This window comes from Ostrea edulis, chromosome 2 (genome assembly GCF_947568905.1).
Source record: "Ostrea edulis chromosome 2, xbOstEdul1.1, whole genome shotgun sequence".
Classification (NCBI taxonomy): Eukaryota; Metazoa; Mollusca; class Bivalvia; order Ostreida; family Ostreidae; genus Ostrea; species Ostrea edulis.
The window spans coordinates 105,634,192-105,654,282 of NC_079165.1; the positions used below are offsets into that span (position 1 = coordinate 105,634,192).

Here is a 20,091-nt window from a genome sequence, read left to right on the forward strand (position 1 = left end):
TTCTCAAAACATTCTGTTGCAGTACACTTTGGTAATGATGATGTTCAGCCTTCCGTGTTCAAAGCCAGGGGTTCTCCAGCTAACTCGGGAACCAACACACCTGTATCACGGTCATCTCTTGCCTCACTTGACCGCCACCGCCACTCTGAGCTCATAAGGGATGGCCTCAGTCCTATGTCAGTGGACAGTGATGTGCAGTTTGAGGAAACAGAGAAAATGAGCAGTGTTTTACCCACCATTTGGCTTGGATCACAAACAGGAAGGTGGGCAGCTATTTTAAATGTTGCATTATAACTACTCACACTTGAGTAACAATGTTGGAGTCACACCCACATGGTGCATTGGGTGGAATTTTCATACCCCTCAATGACAGAGTTATAAAAGAGATAGAATATAGGGTGCAATCCCAAATGGGACATGGAAAAACCAAAGTCTCTTGTTATGGTACACATGGTGCATATGTAGGTGAGCTTTACAAGTCTTAATGTGTATAACTGCACCTATGGTATGGAACAAGATATTAGTAGAAAAACTCTTTAAAAGTGGTTTAAAACAAGGAAACAAAGCAACAGTACTGTGGAATCATTTGTGGTGGCCAACTTTCATGGATTTTGGAGACTTTACTGTTTTGTTGGGGATGTAATTTTTAGCCGAGTTGCAACGAAGTTGAACTCGGCTATTGGTTTGGTGATGCGGGAGGGAGTCAACAATTGGTTTCCAGATGATAACTCGAAAAGTTTACAATCTAATAAAATATATTGTTGGGTAGCAGGTAAGGAAGGCCCCTATTAATTTTGGAGAAAAATTGTCAAAGGTCAAGGTCACAGTGACCGAAAATAGAATGAAAAATTTGGTTTCCGGATGATAACTCAGAAAGTTTAAATCCGAATCAAATGATACTTAAAGATATTGTTATGTACCTTGTAAGGAAGACCCCTATTGATTTTGGAGAAAAAGGTCAAAGGTCAAGGTCACAGTGACCGAAAATGGATTGAAAACTTCAGACAAATATGGTTTCTGAACAGTAACTCGAAAAGTTTAAAACTGAATCAAATGAAACTTGGTTATATTGTTGGATAGCAGGTTAGGAAGACCCCCTATTGATTTTGGAGTAAAAAGGTCAAGGTCACAGTCCTGAAAAAAGATTGAAAATTTTAGAAATACCTGGATCTGCATGATAACTCTAAAAGTTTAAATCTGAAAATTCACTATTGTAGATATGCCAAATCATTCCTGACTTTACAATGTATCCCATGCAACTCGACTCATGCACCCCTGGGTGCATATATTGATTTTTTTTTTCATTGAATAATTATTGTTTTTACAGTTTGTATGTACATTCCTCAGTAGCACAATGGAGAAGATGCCTATACTCTGTCAAACTTCGAGATTCAATTCTCAACATAGTGTAAGTAATAACACATGCAGAACATAGACATCCAATCAAAAACTGGTAATGTCTCTACAGATTCTGAAGTGAAAAATTCTCAAATGGAACATACAACAATGTGTAAACTAAAATCTAAATTCAAAATTGTTTCGATTCACAAAATGTATGATGGAGTTCTTTTCTTTCTTTCAGCCATGTTAAAGGGAGAGTACTAGTAGCTTTAGCTGATGGAACAATTTCCATTTTCCATAGAGACACAGGTAATGTTTTCCTGTTTATTATTTGAAATTGATATTTATAATAAGTGCTAAGCATTGCTAGAAAGTTTTTTGTTTAAGAAGCACATGCATTTGTTATGCCCCCCTTCAAAGAAGAGACGCATATTGCATAGCACCTGTCTGTCAGTCGGTAGACCACATGTTGTCTGCTCAATATCCTGAGAACCATTCCTTTAAATTGTAATGATATTTCATATGTTGGTTGATTATGAGCAGAAGAGGACCCCTATTGATTTTCAGGTCAAAAGGTCATGGGTCAATCCTATCTGGATACAGGAAAACACTGTCCGCTCAATATCTTGAGAACCCTTTGCTTGACAGACATCAAACATAGTACATTGGTACATCCTAAGGAGTAGATGACCCCTATTGATTTTGAGGTCACATGGTCAAGGGTCAAACTGGACATAGGAATATACTGACCGCTTAATGTCTCGAGAACCCTTTGCTTGACAGATATCAAACTTGGTACACTGGTATATTGTTAGGAGAAGATGACTTCTATAGATTTTGAGGTCACCTGGTCAAAGGTCAATGGTCAAACTGGATATAGGAATATACTGTCTGCTCAATATCTGGAGAACCCTTTGCTTGACAAACATCAAACATGGTACATTTCCCCCAAAATTTTCTTTTTCACTTTTAATGATCAAAATCTACTGTTTAATGTGTTTAAAAGATTTCGCATAAAAATTATGGTTATACATTATCACAGAAGCTCATTTTAAAGATTTATTATTTGTTTTGTAAACAAAGATTGCGGGTATGTTATTGTTTACAAAATTTTCAAAAGAATTGGATATCGATCTAAGTTTATCATATCTTTCACATTTCAAGCATTTTTGGGGTAAAATATGTCATCTAAAAGTTAAAATTTGTGACTATGCAAAATTAAGATGCTTTATATTATAAAATCAATATTTCGTTTGTTTGTATATATAAAAAGACTCGAGTCTTTGTTTACATAACACAGATTTAAGGTTTAAATATTGCTTTTAAACTTGCATTCAGGTCAAAATTTTGGCTGTCAACATTAAATGAGTTATATTTTTAATGTTTAACATCGAAATGAAAAATATTTCTATCAAAAATTGTGAACCACTCCCTTTAAGGAGTAGATGGCCCCTTTTGAAGTCAGCTGGTCAAAAGTCAAGGGTTAAAATGGACATAGTAATATATTGTCTCCTATATTTTAAGAATCATTTGCTTGATTGACACCAAACTTGGTACACTGGTACAGCATAAGGAGTGGATGATCCCTATTGATTGTTAAGTGGTACAGTCAATCCACTTTGAACATATGAAGATATTGTCTGCTCAATATTTTGAAATGGTTGGCACTACTATCAATTAAATGATGCATGTGTATAACCCTTTTCAATTTTGCACCATGGGGGGCTTCCATGTTTTACAAACATTTGTTTTTCATCCTTTTAGATGGTCTGTGGGACTTGCAGAATTATCACCTTTTGGATCTGGGAAAACCTCACCATTCTATCCGCTGCATGACTGTGATAGCAAATAAACATGTGTGGTGTGGATATAGGAACAAAATCCATGTCATTGAACCAAAGAGCATGACCATAGAGGTATGATATGTAGGAGGGGTTGTGCCATTCAGATTTGATCCATACAAAGGCATACATATTATGCATACAAGCCAACTTTCCCGATTTGTGCGGGATTCTCCCGATTTGAAGCAGTTGAAAAGTCAAATCCCGATATCCCGATAGGGATTGCAAAAATACCCCGAAATCCCGATTTTCTAAAAATATCTCCCATTTTACGATAACAAACCCCCATTTCCAACCGGAATTTGAAATCCCGCGTCATTTCTGAACTGGCCAATCAGAAATCGGGACAATAGTCAGCCATTGCTGTTTACCTGTGTCGCATGGTATCGGGGTGGTGTAATTTACCTGGTCTGCCTGTGTCGGGGTGCTTATTGGACAGTGCGAAGCATGTTTTGATAGTAATTAATCGGGAAGACGGATTTCAAATTGACATATCCTTTACACAAACGTGAATGACAACTATGATAGTGTCAGCACCAAACAATCGGACATTCCCGATTTTTGCCTCTCGCTGACAGCATCCAAAATATGCAATAAGGTACGTCAAATATATATATATTTTCCAACTATAATAATATAGGCTATCCGAATTTATTTCTCTATAGCGATGTATTATATAGTCTATATAGTGTAGTATTCAATAGACTTTGTGATTCGTAATTCGCACAAGTCTGTACTGAATTTTATATTAGCAAGTAGCCTTAATTTACAAGTAAAAACGTATATTTTGATGTGGTTTTTTTTTCCTGGTAATTATTTCAGATGTCATGGGTGCAAAGGTTTTGTTCGCCAACTTCATAGCAGGGCAGATCACTCCTTTTCTGGTTGCAATGCAGATTGTTCCACCAGACTTTGCAAGCCCATGTTTACAGACAAGCAAAATCGCCTTTGTAGTCGTACCTAAATGCATGTGCTTTAATTTAAATTTTGATATATAGACCAGCCAATGTTTATATGGTGTAAAAGGATGCAACTTTAAGTATTATTTGATAATATGTATGTGACTTATTGTTGGAGAGGATTTTTTGCTGAATATTTTAATAAAATATTTATTTTAAAGTTTTTTGGGGTTTTTTTTTTTAATGGTCAAACACACTTGATGTTGTGTTAATATATGATACATGTACAATGATTAGGCCACATAAAATTAATTCTCTGGTTCTCAGGCCAATTTTCTTAAAAACAGATGAGGGAGGGAGGCTTTTTTTTTTTTCTTTTTATTCGTACCAAAACAGATGAGGGAGGCTTTTTTTTATTTGCCAACTTGACATAAAACATATAACATCAAGCAAATTCTTTATTGTACCGTCACTATACATATGAAACAAATTTAACACATGCTATCTTAACAAATTGTCTTGTGTGGTCAAAATAATAAAGCATATGTACTACAGTTAAGTTGCATAGTGTTTTGGCATTATTATTATGATCATCGGCACTATCATTGTCGAAATGTGCAGAAACATCGGCGGGCTTGGTTTCACACACCGTATATCTCACAAAGTGGCCGAAAACAGGTATCGTTGACGATACTTTATTTGTAATGATTGCAGAGTCTAATTCGTTCTTGTTCTTACCGACACTAACGGAGACAGCGGCATTTTTTAATTTCTCAGGAAACGTCCAGCTTCCCAAATCGAACTTCATTGCTTTCACACCCTCATAAAGATCTAGGAAGGTACATCCCTCCTAATATCCCTCTATAATTGTCCATGGTAGAATGAACACTGCTCCTTGTCGAATACTTATTGACACAATAGACATTCTCAAAATAATGCTGCAACCACATTGTTATACATCGGAAGTCTTTATTGCGCACGAGAAACGAAGATTTCCGGTATTCGGTATTCTCTGCTAAATACAGCTATTCGTATACTGAGACAGGAGGAGCTCCGAATAATGCGGAAGTTTTGAAAAATTGAATGCGGAATTTTTTTTTCCGGATACGTCGCCGCATTACCTACTTTTTATTTTATTAAAAATGCAATAAAATTTGCAATGCGGGCACCTCAAAACAGATGCGCGCGGGCCTGAGAACCGTAATTTCAATTTTATGTGGCCTTAGATTGATATTTTATTTGAAAAGACAAATATTTATTTTCATGGTAAAATGTCGTGAATTTTGAGCTTTGAAAAAAGGTCGTCGCGCGCAAAATCCCCCATGGGGATTTTTAAAAGTTGGCATGTATGATTATGTGAAACATGGAAATGACTCTTTCAAGTAGACACCTTGCTTTATCTAATAATTGACTGAATAGTCATCAAAAATAGCGTCCTGTATTTTATTTTCTTCACAGAAAACCTTTGATGCCCATCCCCGTAAGGAGAGTCAGGTAAGACAGCTGTCCTGGGTTGGGGATGGTGTGTGGGTCTCTATACGACTGGACAGTACACTTCGTCTCTACCACGCCTATACACACCAGCATCTGCAGGATGTGGACATTGAGCCATATGTCAGTAAAATGTTAGGTGAGTTTTTTGTAGAACACTTTCCATTCATAAAAAAATTATGAATAGTAGTTGGATGTGTGCCTACTCCAGTCTGCTAGAGGTTCAGCAGTGATACTAGTAGTTGGATGTGTGCCTACTCCAGTCTGCTAGAGGTTCAGCAGTGATACTAGTAGTTGGATGTGTGTCTACTCCAGTCTGCTAAAGGTTCAGCAGTGATACTAGTAGTTGGATGTGTGTCTACTCCAGTCTGCTAGAGGTTCAGCAGTGATACTAGTAGTTGGATGTGTGTCTACTCCAGTCTGCTAGAGGTTCAGCAGTGATACTAGTAGTTGGATGTGTGTCTACTCCAGTCTGCTAGAGGTTCAGCAGTGATACTAGTAGTTGGATGTGTGCCTACTCCAGTCTGCTAGAGGTTCAGCAGTGATACTAGTAGTTGGATGTGTGTCTACTCCAGTCTGCTAGAGGTTCAGCAGTGATACTAGTAGTTGGATGTGTGCCTACTCCAGTCTGCTAGAGGTTCAGCAGTGATACTAGTAGTTGGATGTGTGCCTACTCCAGTCTGCTAGAGGTTCAGCAGTGATACTAGTAGTTGGATGTGTGCCTACTCCAGTCTGCTAGAGGTTCAGCTCATTATATGTTATCTGCTAGAGGTTCAGCAGTGATACTTTCATTATATGTTATCTGCTAGAGGTTCAGCAGTGATACTAGTAGTTGGATGTGTGCCTACTCCAGTCTGCTAGAGGTTCAGCAGTGATACTAGTAGTTGGATGTGTGTCTACTCCAGTCTGCTAGAGGTTCAGCAGTGATACTAGTAGTTGGATGTGTGCCTACTCCAGTCTGCTAGAGGTTCAGCAGTGATACTAGTAGTTGGATGTGTGTCTACTCCAGTCTGCTAGAGGTTCAGCAGTGATACTAGTAGTTGGATGTGTGCCTACTCCAGTCTGCTAGAGGTTCAGCAGTGATACTAGTAGTTGGATGTGTGCCTACTCCAGTCTGCTAGAGGTTCAGCAGTGATACTAGTAGTTGGATGTGTGCCTACTCCAGTCTGCTAGAGGTTCAGCAGTGATACTAGTAGTTGGATGTGTGCCTACTCCAGTCTGCTAGAGGTTCAGCAGTGATACTTTCATTATATGTTATCTGCTAGAGGTTCAGCAGTGATACTTTCATTATATGTTATCTGCTAGAGGTTCAGCAGTGATACTAGTAGTTGGATGTGTGCCTACTCCAGTCTGCTAGAGGTTCAGCAGTGATACTAGTAGTTGGATGTGTGCCTACTCCAGTCTGCTAGAGGTTCAGCAGTGATACTTTCATTATATGTTACCCTGTACGTATGTTTTTATGTTTGTTGTATTTTATTTAATCTTATTTCATTTTATTTTATTTTTTAAAAAATTCTGATACCACATAACCACCCCCCCCCCCCCCCCCCCAGCATCCATTGTTTTCTGCAAAAACGTTCCAAAAATACTATTACATCAAATCATAACAAAGCTTATGTACCGATTTTATTGGGATTAAATACATTACATATTAATATTTCCAAAGGATATTAGGATCAGTCGATTAGATAACAGTTATTTGATGATAACGAAAAATTGAAGTACCAATAGAATGGTATATTTTACTTTGAAACCCTTCCAACCAAAATACAGGTAGAACAAGCTCATTGAAAAAATGTGAACCAAGATTCTTACCTGAAGGAGTAGTCTTGTACCTTAGTTTTGTCAATATCGCTATTTACAAATATTCATGGTTAGATTGTCATCGTGTTAAAGTTCAATAATATGCATACATTTTTTAAAATTTTATTTCTAGGGACTGGAAAACTGGGATTTTCTTTTGTTCGGATCACAGCCATGTTGATCTCCTGTAATCGGCTGTGGATAGGTACTGGAAATGGGGTCATTATCTCTGTGCCTCTGTCTGAGAGTAAGTGCAAAATCCTGCAGTAGATATTTATTGAAATATACTAACATGCAAAAATATGCAACACATAATTAACACAATAAATAATTCAATAACTTAATGGAAATATGTAACTTTCCTCTGTTGGATATGATATAATGGTATTCAAGACTTAACAAATGTCCTTATCGCAATTCACCTTTGAATTAGAACGCTTTATCCGATATAGTATTGTGTTGTGTGACAACATAATTGAATGAGACGATCGAGCAGTTTGAATGACATGTCTGATGTAATACAACAAGAGTATTCATTGGCCGATTACAGCCTGCCCACTTTCTCGAGCTGATTCGGGTGATTCAGATAAGATGGACGGACTAGAAAATTACTAGCTGGAGAACTGTAGCTCTCTGAAAAAATATTGTGACGGAACAGAGCTACAGATCCAGCTCTTATAAAAACCTTTGATTTACGGGACACCAAAAGCTGCGCACGGTTGAGGCCTGATATCGGTGTATTTTTGTGTTGCTGTCTCATAAATTCAATATTTAAAAAATCTTAACATATTTTCCTACTATACTTGTGTCCAAACATACCTTCAAATATTCATTAAAGCCACACACGACCCGAAAACTTGCAGCTTCAAATGATTTCATTTGTTGACGTAGCCATGTTAGGTAGCCGGTCAATTCGAACTCTGTTGCTATTGGTACATGTACGGGATATCTATTCATAAAATTGATTATAAGTTATGTATTTGCTCTTCATTAATTATCAACACGAATAATTAATAGAAATTAAAAGATATAGTTTTTGTAAAGGTAAAATAAGCCCTTGATTAACGAAAATGCTACATAAGCCCATTATGGTCCTTAACACTCGTGTGGCAGAGATGGAGACCGGCCCAGACTAATGAAAGCCGCATTGCTGTGAGTTTAGCTATTTGAATATTTATCATTTAATGGAACTGGGATGATATATTTAAAATGTTTAGCTAAAATATTTGTGGGGTATTAGTTCACATTTAGAAGCCATTGTGCCAGTATGGAAATGAACCGGAATTCAAATTGACTGGCTACCTAACATGGCTACGTCAACAATCGAAATCATCAAAAGCTGTGTTTTGGGGTCATATGGGGCTTTAATAGATATTTGAAGGTATGTTTGGACACAAGTATAATAGAAAAATATGTTAGAAATTTTTTTATATCAAATTTATGAGACAACAACACAAGAATACAACTTTTTCTCTTTCTTCCTTTGAAGTTTGTTTCCATCTGGCTGTCATGTTTTCAAATGCCGACTACTCCCATATAGGGGAATTTGGGCGGACTTATACATATGAACCAATGAGAGTTTCTGTTGCATTTCGTAATTGTATTACAAACAGATTCAATTGTGTCGTCACTCAACGCAATACTATATCGGCCAAAGCGTTCTAATTCAAAGGTGAATTGCGATAACATTTTTGAGAACTTTATAACATGTTAACAGGTTTTTCCACATTTATAATAATGGGTATATCCTCCATCATTTGTCATAGGACAGATTAGTTGAAGCATGGAGTTAATCAATATGTTGATTTAGTCTAGAGGAATATTATGCCACTCTTCCAGAATTGCGGTGTGGACTTTGTCCAAAAGGTCTCAAACATATTCAATTGGTGAAAGATTCGAACTGTAGGTTGTTCAAGGCAACAATGTTTTCATGACATAAGAAATCGATACTGCATCAAGTGGCATGATATCTGTCGACATGCTGAAATACTTCAGTTATAATGTAAAATGGTTTCTACATAGTTTTGAACTGTTAAACTTCCCTCAATCACCATAAGAGGAATCTTCCATCCATTGCATGTATACAACCCTGCACTATGATGCCACCCCCTTCAAACTGATTGCATTCAACAATGTACTTGGTTTATATAGTATTCTCCTCGATGTCGTAAAGCTCTAAGAACCCACATAGCATTAAAGGGTGAAACGTGATCCATCCCTGAATAGAACAGATGTCTCCAATGTTGCATACAAAACATATTAGGGCTACTCAAGCTTAATGTCTCTTTTGACAATGGTTTAAAAGTAGCTGAAATGCAACTTTGCGTGGCTTCATTCCAAATTGATGTAGTTGCGGTATCTCAACTAGTTTCTTTTTCTCATCAGCAGTTAACCGTACTCTTCTTGGGTGCTGCAGTTGAATTGCTCGATCATGACATGATGTAGTAACTTTTGTCTTCTGGTTCAAGGCAGAGATTGACATTTACGGTTGTCCGATTGCCCAGGTCAAGTGAAAACCCAGTTCAGACAAGTGAAACTCGATACACACTTGCTTGATTTTGCAAGTAACTATTTCAGTAGGAAATGTAATTATTTATTTTAATTGAATATTAGAAAAAGTCCAACTCCGTATTTTTCAACTCCATATTTTTTGTTTTCAGTACAGAACCACCAATTTCTTTTTACTAGTGAAGGCCCCTTTCTAGTAGATTGTACCCTATCTTATACTAGACAGTAAGAATAACAAACTATCTGACATAATGTACGACTTATCTTAGTCATGTGAGAAATATGGCAGCTTTCCAGAACCGTCTCTCAACGTATTTTAGTTTGGAAAACACTCAGAAAGATGACAAAATAAAAGGCAATGCTTAGAATAAAAATGAATCTCGATTAAAAAGAAAATGTGAGTTTCAGGAGACTTGACAATACTAATTTAGGGTTTATTGACACTGACAGCAGTATGGTACATGTATGTACCTTGTGTAAGAAATTTAGAGCTATCACCAGCACTTTGTATTTTCGTACATGCAGTACAATTTACAGAATTGGTAGCATCGATGTACATTTCCACTGAGTTATACAATAAAACCTGAATTGTTACACTTTCGAAAAGTTTACTTTTTTGAAATGGAACATTGAGCATTTGAATGAAATACACCTATCAACTGATCAACACTTTGCCACAAGTTATTGTATTGTGCGGTGAACATACCTATTTCCCTACGTTGGCCGTTGTAATATTCTTATCTTTAACTTTGACATTTTTTCCCATCAATTGCAGTCTACTACGATAATGTTCCAGGGTTAGCCAACCCAGGCCATAAACTTGAAATCTTAATCATTAGTTATAATTCACAGTTGTAACCACTTACATTTGGTAGCGTAGAGAAGGAAAACTATGCTATTCACCGTTTGACATTTGGTGACTCCACAAAGGGGGTTAATTAAAGTTACTGGTTGAAAGCTGTATTAGAGTAAAAATATTTCGGACAACAAAGTTTTTCATTTGGACAAGTGAAAGTTTGAGGGGTTTTTTGCCCAAAGGGCAAGTGAGACAAAATATTAATGTCTATCCCTTCAAGGGCAGTTGTCAGTAGAACCTGTGAGCTGTAATCATAATAATGGCTTGTACATGCATGAAAGACATGCAGCACTATTGCAATCTAACTGAAATTAGATCCTTTGATTTGCTCTCATAGTTCATTACACAAGGATTTAACAACATCCCATTCAGGGTCAAGTCTGAGCGACCTTTTGTTAGCCAATGAAATTGCTTCTGAAGAAATCTTAACAAGTTGTTTGGAAATTTCCCTTCATGGTTTATGCACACTCCAAGGCATTGCAAAAGAAGATGTCCAATGCTTTACAGAAATTGAAGGCCCAGTGTTTTTTTTTAAGAACAGAGATCAAGTGATAGTGCAATGATTAAGAGGGGATTTCCAATCCAGTATTTTATGTCCATCCACTATATGCTGCACACATGTTTAACTAGCAAGAAAATAACCTTCCACCAGCGAGCAGCCACATGAGCTGACACCTGTGCTTCTACATCACTATCATGAAATGCACTACATGCATAATCAACTTTTGGACACAAATGAACCATGCTTTAACTGCACTCTCAATGGAAAACTCCATTTTTCTACAGCAACACTGCTTAGAATGGTATATTATTTTATATACCCATCAGTTGTTTTTTTTATACTGTTGATTGCAACTCCGTTTTGAGAACTTCCTGCTCACCACATTTACAAGACACATTTTCTGGAAGGCTTGGCATCACCCTAAGACCCCATATAACAGTTTATATTAGGAAAAATATTTCTGTATGTAAGATAGATACATCAACAGTTTAAAACATTCAATAGTCCTCTGTGTTTTACCATGTGCAACTCAGGTTATTTTACACAAGGGTCAGAATTTGGACTTGGATAACGCAAAGAAAGCTAATCCATCATGAAACTTATGATCTATATTTCAGCTAGAATAAAGGAACCATTTGTATCTAAATGATGCTTAAAATCAGAATGTTGCATATCTGTGTGTGTTAGTACACATTGATCTACACACTTAATCTTATTTGTTTCATAAATGAAGCACGGAATCACTCATTCTTTTGTGGTTGTGCGAGATATTTCTTCTTTTTATTAACTCGCGCTGGTGTATTAACCCCTGGACTGTCATGCCAGAAGTTTCAGACTGGATCCTCAGCAGAGGCAATGTTGGACCCTAAATGTAACATGTTGGGTTGGCCTCTGCAGAGCCGGAATCTGTGGCACAACAGTCCAGTGCTCTATCAAACTGAAGGGTTAAACCCATCAGCTGGAGCAAATAAGAGGACCATTCATAAACCTAATGCTACCACACTTATTTTCAATGAAAATTTAGATACATGTATTGGAAAGAATATTCATAGTATGAGTTTAGAAGTCCCTATAGATATTTTCTATACATTTTACATGGACAAGTAATGTAACATTGGTAATCAGATACTGGTATAGATTAATATCCAAATGCATAGGAGATTGTGAACTACAGATTTTTCCAAGGTTATATAGTGGTACAATGTGTGAATATAATATCATAAAAGTGATAATGGCAGTAATTTTTTCATTTCCGATAAATATATTATTGTAAATCATCACTTGTTAGTGCCTTATTGAGCTTTCATTGTAAAGAGGGGATTGTAAAAGGAGATGATGAGGATTGTGTATTACAGGTAACAAGCAGACTGTGTCCAGTGGACCCAGTGGGGGACGTCCAGGGGGCATTGTTAGAGTCTATAGTGACACGGAGACAGACAGTGTCACACCTGGAACTTTCATACCATATTGTTCCATGGCACAGGCTCAGCTTTCATTCCATGGTCACAGAGATGCTGTCAAGTTCTTTGTGTCAGTTCCAGGTAAGAACCTTTGAACAAATATGATATTTTTTTTATTTATAATTATTTTGTAGATCATTCACAAAGAGGGCGTGAAATACTATGGGGACAATTTGACCTGCACATTTTTCTAATATTGAAAGTACAAAACAGGAAATGAGAAATACCTCTCATGCATAGAAATATTGGTTAAATGGGAAGTATTACCTAATACTTTCAATCCTTAAGACATGGAGACATTTGTAGAGGAAGTTAAGAAACATGTTTGTTTGGATATAAACAAAGAGGAATTACAGGACATCAGGGATTCTACTGGAATGCTCTTACAAAGGTTGTCAGAATCACTGGTGCATGTAAATAACCTTCTCGGAGTGGAGAAAATTATACCTTGTGGTAGTATGGAGGAAGGAACAAGAAACTGGAAATTTTCAAGTCACAGCAGAGAACCTATCATAGAGTTTGACTTTTTAGCTGTACTAAATAAGGCCTTGTACAACGAATTATCATTGATTAAATGTTGCAATGGATATATGAAAGTTATCGATAAAAGTAAACAGTTATTGCCATACTGTTTTAACTGTCCAGAAAGTGGTATACAAGGAGACAGAATTTCATTTTCTTATAGCTTTGACGTTATGAAGTCTGTGAATTACATGTGTAATTGTTTCAAATTTGATGCCAAAATGAAATTTCTTCAGAAAGATGAGTGTTGTAAATATGTTGTGCATGGAACTGTTTCAAAACCTGGACCAGGTTGTGACAAGTGTACTGAACACAGATCATCCGGATTCATGCAGTTAGCCACCGGGGATGATGTGGGATCCCCCTACTATAACAACTGCAGTCTGGTATTGAAATGGACTAGCAAGTCACATTTCTTACAAGCACCAGACCCCAATAACTACAAGATAAAAAGGAATCAAGATTATTTGTATGTATTGGTAGATTTTTTACCAGCTTTTGAAGTATTGAGTACAGAGAGATTACTACATGAGGATTGTGCCAGTGTTAAAGCTCCAGTGTTGAATCATGAATGCTATCTTGTACCTAAAATGTGTAAATGGGGTCACAATACATGTTGGAGAATTTCAAACTGTGATACTGAAATTAAATTGCTGAAAAGTACATCACAAGATCATCGTTATGCATACATGATATTAAAATTTATATCTGAAACAATATTCTCGGGATATATTCAGGATGGTAGTATTCCAACAACCTATGAGATTAAGATGGTTGTTTTGCATCATATAAACACTTGCATAAACACTTGCAAGATGTGTGCTTTGCCCACCTGCATTCAAAGACTTCTACATGATTTGGCTACCAGTTTTTCACAACAGTCTCTGTCACATTTTGTCAATGGATCCAATTTGCTACAAGGAAACACACGGGGAAAGCTACCGGTGCAAAATAACTCATGGCATAGAAATAGATGTTTAGTTGTCTCAGAATGTTTTTACTTTATTCTTAAACTACTGGGTACCAAGGAACAGTATACTGGGAAAACCTGTATGAAACTATTGAAATATATTGGTAAAACATTTCATCTTGCTTGGTCTCAGACAGAAGTTGATCCAGTTTATAGCGTTGATCAAGAAAAATTAAAATCTTCCATTACAACCATGTTGACCAAGTTGCACAGTGCAGATCAGGATGATGAAAGTGACTTTTTAAGTGATGCTAACTTTTCATCTTTAATCATAAAGCAGTCTTCTCCCATAAAACATTGGACAAGTGATATTAAGGTGTGGGAATATGAAGGTGTTCGCGAGATGTATCAGAGACATCATTATGAATGCCCTGACCCACCTGGAAAAAGTGTCACACCAGAGGAAAAAATTTTAATAGAGGCACAGATGTCTTGTGGTTTCCATTCTTGGTCTCATGAAGAGCAAGAAAAATGGAAAACCAAGCTTACTAACAGTGAAGATCCAAATAATATTGTGACTGCATTGAGAGCAGTAGATATGTATTATATGGATATAAAAAAAGAAAACTAAAAGGGATGACATTTAGGGAGAGTGATCTATATGACATAAACAGACATTCTGTGTAATTCTATGTACCTTGCAAGGTCCAGCTTTGGAACCAGATGATAACTATTTTGAGGATTAAAGGGACTGATTCACGATTTCCCCTCAAATTTTGTTTTTCACTTTAAATGATCAAAATCTATAGTCTAATATGTTTAGAAGGTTTCACAAAAAAAATTAAGGTTATTCATCAAGACAGAAGCTCATTATAGAGAGTTTATTATTTGTTTTGAAAACAAAGATTGAAGTGTGTTATTGTTTACGAAGTTTTCAAAATAAAGGGATATTGATCCAAGTTTATTAGATATATCACATTTCAAGTAAAAAGTATCATTTAAAAGGTAAAATTTGTGATTGTACAAAATGAAGATGGTTTAAATTACAAAAATTAATGTTTCACCGGTTTGTTTGTTTACATAAAAAGACTCGAGTCTTTGTTTACATAACACAGAACCAAAGCTAAGATACTGCTCTTATCCTTGCATTCAGACGGTCCAAATTTTGGTTGTCAACAATAAATGAGTTATATTTTTAATTTTTAACATAAAAAATGATAAACATTTCTTTCAAAAATCGTGAACCAGTCCCTTTAAATGAGCTGAATTACAAAAAAAATTGATGTTCTGTATTTCCGATCATAATTCATGTTGAAGACATTGATCTGAATAAGATCTAGGTATACAGTATCAGTCTGGGAGTCAGAATGTCATTCGTATTTAAAGGTCAGGAAATAATGGAGAATTTGATCAGTAAATGTCAGCTGAATTAGGCATGTAAACAGTGATGATTAAACATAAACAGGCCTCCAGTTTATTGTCTACCTGGTAATTTAGGGTGTAGATTTAACTTTCATTCATCTAACATGGAAAAGATACCCCTACTCAAAACAAAATAGATTGTTTAAAATCATATTTATTTATTTCTATAGTATCTCCCTTCGTAGTATTTTTCTTGTGCTTTAGTGTATGTTCAAACTAAAGACTTGGTATGTCACTATCTGACATTTTTGATCCAAAAAATATTTTGCTTATTTAGTATATGTACATGCAAGTCAGAGGGGAAACAAACCAAATTTTAGTTAGGCTTAGCACTCAAATACTCTTGATGATATCTTGCATTATTATTGATTACCAAATTATTTTTATATTTCATTTTATGAAATTATACAATTTGCATGCAGATTGCAACAAATTCATAAAGGAGTTATTTTGATCATACAAAAATATGAGTCTTTTTTAAAAAAAGATTTCATAAATTGATACTAATGGGAAGCAAACAATATTTTGATTTAGACCAGAGATTTCAATTTCTATTGACATTATATTATTTTGTCATGTTTCAATACATGTACTTCACTTCCTAGCTATTTCAATGCTTTACTTTGTGATGGCATTTGATTTGCATGCTATATATAATAAATTATTACTAAGGCTATTATGAATGTATGAAGAATTTGTTTTTTAAAATATCTTGTATAATTTGATAGGGACAGTTAGTAAACAGGGTAAAGATACAGTAAATGTAAATATTGCACAAGTCAAATTAGATGCATATCTAGATGTTGTAAATAACAAATGTTTTGAAACAAGAGGTAAAATGTATCTCCCAGTAAGGCTACCCACGCATAGTGATATTCTGACATATTTGATGATCTTGATTGTATATCCATGTGTTAGGTTCTCCTAGGAAAGGTCTGAGTGCAGCTACAGACCATGAGGAACCCAGTGACAACAAATCACGCCATGAGGCAATCCCCATAGAGGTCAGCAACGCTAAGCTGGTTCTGTCTGGAGGAGAGGGATATGTGGACTTCAGAATAGGTCAGATCTGAATTACAATGATAGTAAACGAGTACATACACTAATGATGCATTTCAAATCAGCAATTTATCTTTTGCACACCGATATAGCACTTGTGTTTATTTTAGTATACCGTATGTTGTGTCCTATCTGTTAAAGATGTGTATCGAAGTGGAAATTTATGTGTCAGCATAATCTAAACTTTACATTCAATTACCCAGTACATCTATTGGGTATTTGATTTAGATATAGCCTCTAGTTCTAATTATGACTGTGTAGGAGGAATTTGTTGGAGTATACCCCCTTGGTCTCAAGACTTTTTTGGAAAATAAAAACTGAAACCAAAGGGTTATTCCACAACAATTTCTACAAGTTGATTATTTTCATTCTACTATGGTGATGTTTGTATCATGTGCAAAGTACAGTTCTTAATTAGAAGACTTGCAGCCATTATATATGTCAAGGTATAAAGTCTCCAATAAACCTCTTGACACGATGATTTTTTGACAACAAGGGGTTGATGGAAAATTGAACACTGGTGAACTATTGCAGAATATTTCAAATGTGTAATTCTGTTCTAGGTGATGGGGATGATGATAACCCAGAAGAGGAAGAGAAGAAGTTGTCACTTAGCAAAGGAGACAAGAGCCACCTCATTGTATGGGAAGTGAACCACAGCAAATAGTCTCATAGAATCCAGGCCACAAGGTCAAGGACAATGTACTCCTCAAATGTCAATGTATTACAAATGCTCTATGTATGCATACATTATCAATGAATGTATCATGCTTTAGGTCATATGCTTGACCTTAATGGAAAATGCTGTTAAGTGCATATTCTTACAGCTGCTATACATGTAAATATATTACTACCTGATTCTTTGAGGTGGTATGAAAGACCAGGCTTTGTGAAGAATGCAAATATGTACGAATGTGTCAGTACATCAAAAGTAACTGTTATTGTTGTTTTGTAAGTGGTTTTGTTACCAGCAAAAGCATTGATTTATCTTAAGAAATATGATATTTCTTGGACTCTTATTATTTACCCATGTAAAAGTTAGAGGACTTCGAAAAAAATAAATAGAATATATGGCATTTCTGTTTATTTCATACTTAGTTCAATCCTTATATCTCTCATTCATGTGCAATATATATCTTGTTGACCTTTCAAATTTTATTTATCGCAATTTTTAATGTTACATGTGTTTATTTATTAATCAATCCCATAGAAAATGTAACCAGAAAGGAATTTTCTTCTTAAAATAGGAAGTTGATGTCTGATTATGTAAATCCTCACTGTTTTAATGATTATGACACATCCAGTTGAAGGCCAGCTTGTAGCAGTCTTTTGTAAGAAATCATTTTTATTTATTATTCTGTTCACATTTACACCTTGACAGCACCATTACTCTTAGTTTTTATTTTGTTGATTCTATGTCATGTTAAAGTGTACTAGATCCGAGTGTGCTGTTAAGTATAAGCACTGTTTGTTAGAACTGTGGTGATGTCATCTGTTCCTATTAAAAATTCAACAACAAAGCAGGAAACATATCAAATTTCTTTGGTACTGAGACATTAATTTTGAATACATGTATTTGTTTTGAAAACGTGTGTTTATTTTGAATACATACATTTATTTTGAATCAATTATTTTGAATAAATTTGCATTTTAAATAAGTTGCAACAGTTGGTTATGTAATTTTTTTTCTGTGTTTTTTAAATACTATTTTATTCATTAAGTGTGATATTTCCAAGTTTCCTGTCTATATTTGAATAGAAAAAATTGTTAAGGAATTCAATAGTTATTGGATTTAAAATCAATGGAAATATTTTTCTTCGGATGGAGATGTTTAGTGAAGTCTGTAATGGTGTATTCATCAGGTATTAATTTTTTGACAGTGTCATTGTGGATAAGTTTTTTTTTTTACACAAATGGAACCCAACTTTGTTTTAAGTATATTTCCTTATTAATTAAGCAATGGAACACAAAACTCAATAGTCAAGTGGCTTAAACTAGCTTTTGAAAGGTTTCTGGTTCAGATATCAGAACAGTCTCTTCATGTTTCATGTTGTTTACTTGGACAAGCTATTTATCTGCATTGTCCAAGCTGAAAGTGGATACCAGTTCTGACTAAAGGATTCATTTATGCTTGACTTTTGTCTTTCCAGGTGGCATTTATGAATCTCATCCACCTGTTATATTTATGGTCCTTATGGCCAGGGGAAAAGTTAGTCTAGTGATAATAAGCAGTTTCATGAAGGAGTATTATGTTAAGCATAAATTGCACATTAAGTTACAACATTTAATGTGCATTTCTTTTACAAAGTTGTATCATTAATGAAGAATATTAATGTGTGTATGTTGTCAGAGCATGTTTAAGATACTAAGCTTAATTTATGATAAACATGAATAAAGCTGCAAATTCATTGTTGGCGTTCATTGCATTGTTATTCATATATTTTCCCAATCCCTTCACAGTGATGACTGCAGAAAATACCCTATTAGAGAATGTCCTTAGACTGCTGAAGTTATTTTGGGCAGTGTAGCTTTCAATAAGTAAGAGTACAAATGTAGTTCTATTGTAAACTAAATGATTATTATGAACCTGTACTTGTGTATATTGCTTTAACTTTTCTTCCAAGTGACATTGTCATGCTGCTTCAACTTTTCTTCCTAGTGACATTGTCAAATGACCTAGGAACAGGGTCATGACACATAATTTTGATAGTTACATTGATGGAATGGTCTTGTTTCAACAGGGTCATGACAAACTTCTGATCATAAGCAATTAATGTTTGTGCTAAGTAGGTGCTTCTAATGTCTCTTCACTACAAAGTTTTGGCTCTGACAGTTTATATGTTTTTACCCTTGACCTTGGTTTAGGATTAGCATAGAGTAAACCCATCTATGTGATAAGTGACCTTGAGGCTTCTGCAATTGCTCCTGCATTTCAAAGTCATCCTAAGTACAGATGGTTAAAAAGATATATTGAGAAAGAATACTATTCTTAGTTATGTCACATTGCTGAATTGTGGAAGTAGGCATGTAAAACTTTTCTTCAATAAGTTGCATTTACTTTCAACATTTTGGGAAACAGTTTGGTTAAGACTGTTAAAGAAAATTGTAATGGAAAAAGGCAAGAATGAATTAATGGTAGTTTTTGACATGAAACATTTCCTCCTTTTGTAGAGTTATAAAAAGTTTCTTCAACCATTCATATGTTGCTTGTAAAGCAACGATTGGCCAATGAAAATCACTGAACATTTATTTGGCTGTCATATAATTATGATAGTTTAATTCATGTAGTATGGTATCTTTTCAAAAGCAAAAATATAGAACTAGACCTACACAACCTAGTCAAAAACGCCAAAACTAGCAGTAAGATTTGATACTTTGTCTCGAGGTCCTTTTCAAAAAGGGATATTGATCTCTTGACCTTGAACCTAAGTGACTTGAGCGACTTCAGTACTGAATTTTTTATAAAGATATTGCATT

General features: G+C 35.3%; 1 protein-coding gene across 27 annotated transcripts in view; it reads left to right on the forward strand.

Moving 5' to 3' along the window:
• LOC125681098 (C-Jun-amino-terminal kinase-interacting protein 3-like) overlaps positions 1-19,023 on the forward strand; it is a 47,984-nt gene extending 28,961 nt beyond the window's left edge. For 25 of the 27 annotated variants that reach the window (XM_048921023.2, XM_056155917.1, XM_056155913.1 and 22 more), the window contains 9 exons: positions 23-263; positions 1,328-1,408; positions 1,583-1,650; positions 3,106-3,257; positions 5,540-5,711; positions 7,509-7,622; positions 12,597-12,782; positions 16,474-16,617; positions 17,178-19,023. In XM_048921023.2, the coding sequence (XP_048776980.2) occupies positions 23-263; positions 1,328-1,408; positions 1,583-1,650; positions 3,106-3,257; positions 5,540-5,711; positions 7,509-7,622; positions 12,597-12,782; positions 16,474-16,617; positions 17,178-17,281 (1,262 nt within the window). In that variant the 3' untranslated portion in view covers positions 17,282-19,023. Of the gene's footprint in view, positions 1-22; positions 264-1,327; positions 1,409-1,582; positions 1,651-2,865; positions 3,002-3,105; positions 3,781-4,004; positions 4,302-5,539; positions 5,712-7,508; positions 7,623-12,596; positions 12,783-16,473; positions 16,618-17,177 lie in introns of those variants that run through there. The other 2 variants (XR_008800386.1, XR_008800385.1) reach the window with 2 other exon arrangements.
• The last annotated feature ends 1,068 nt before the right edge of the window (positions 19,024-20,091 follow it).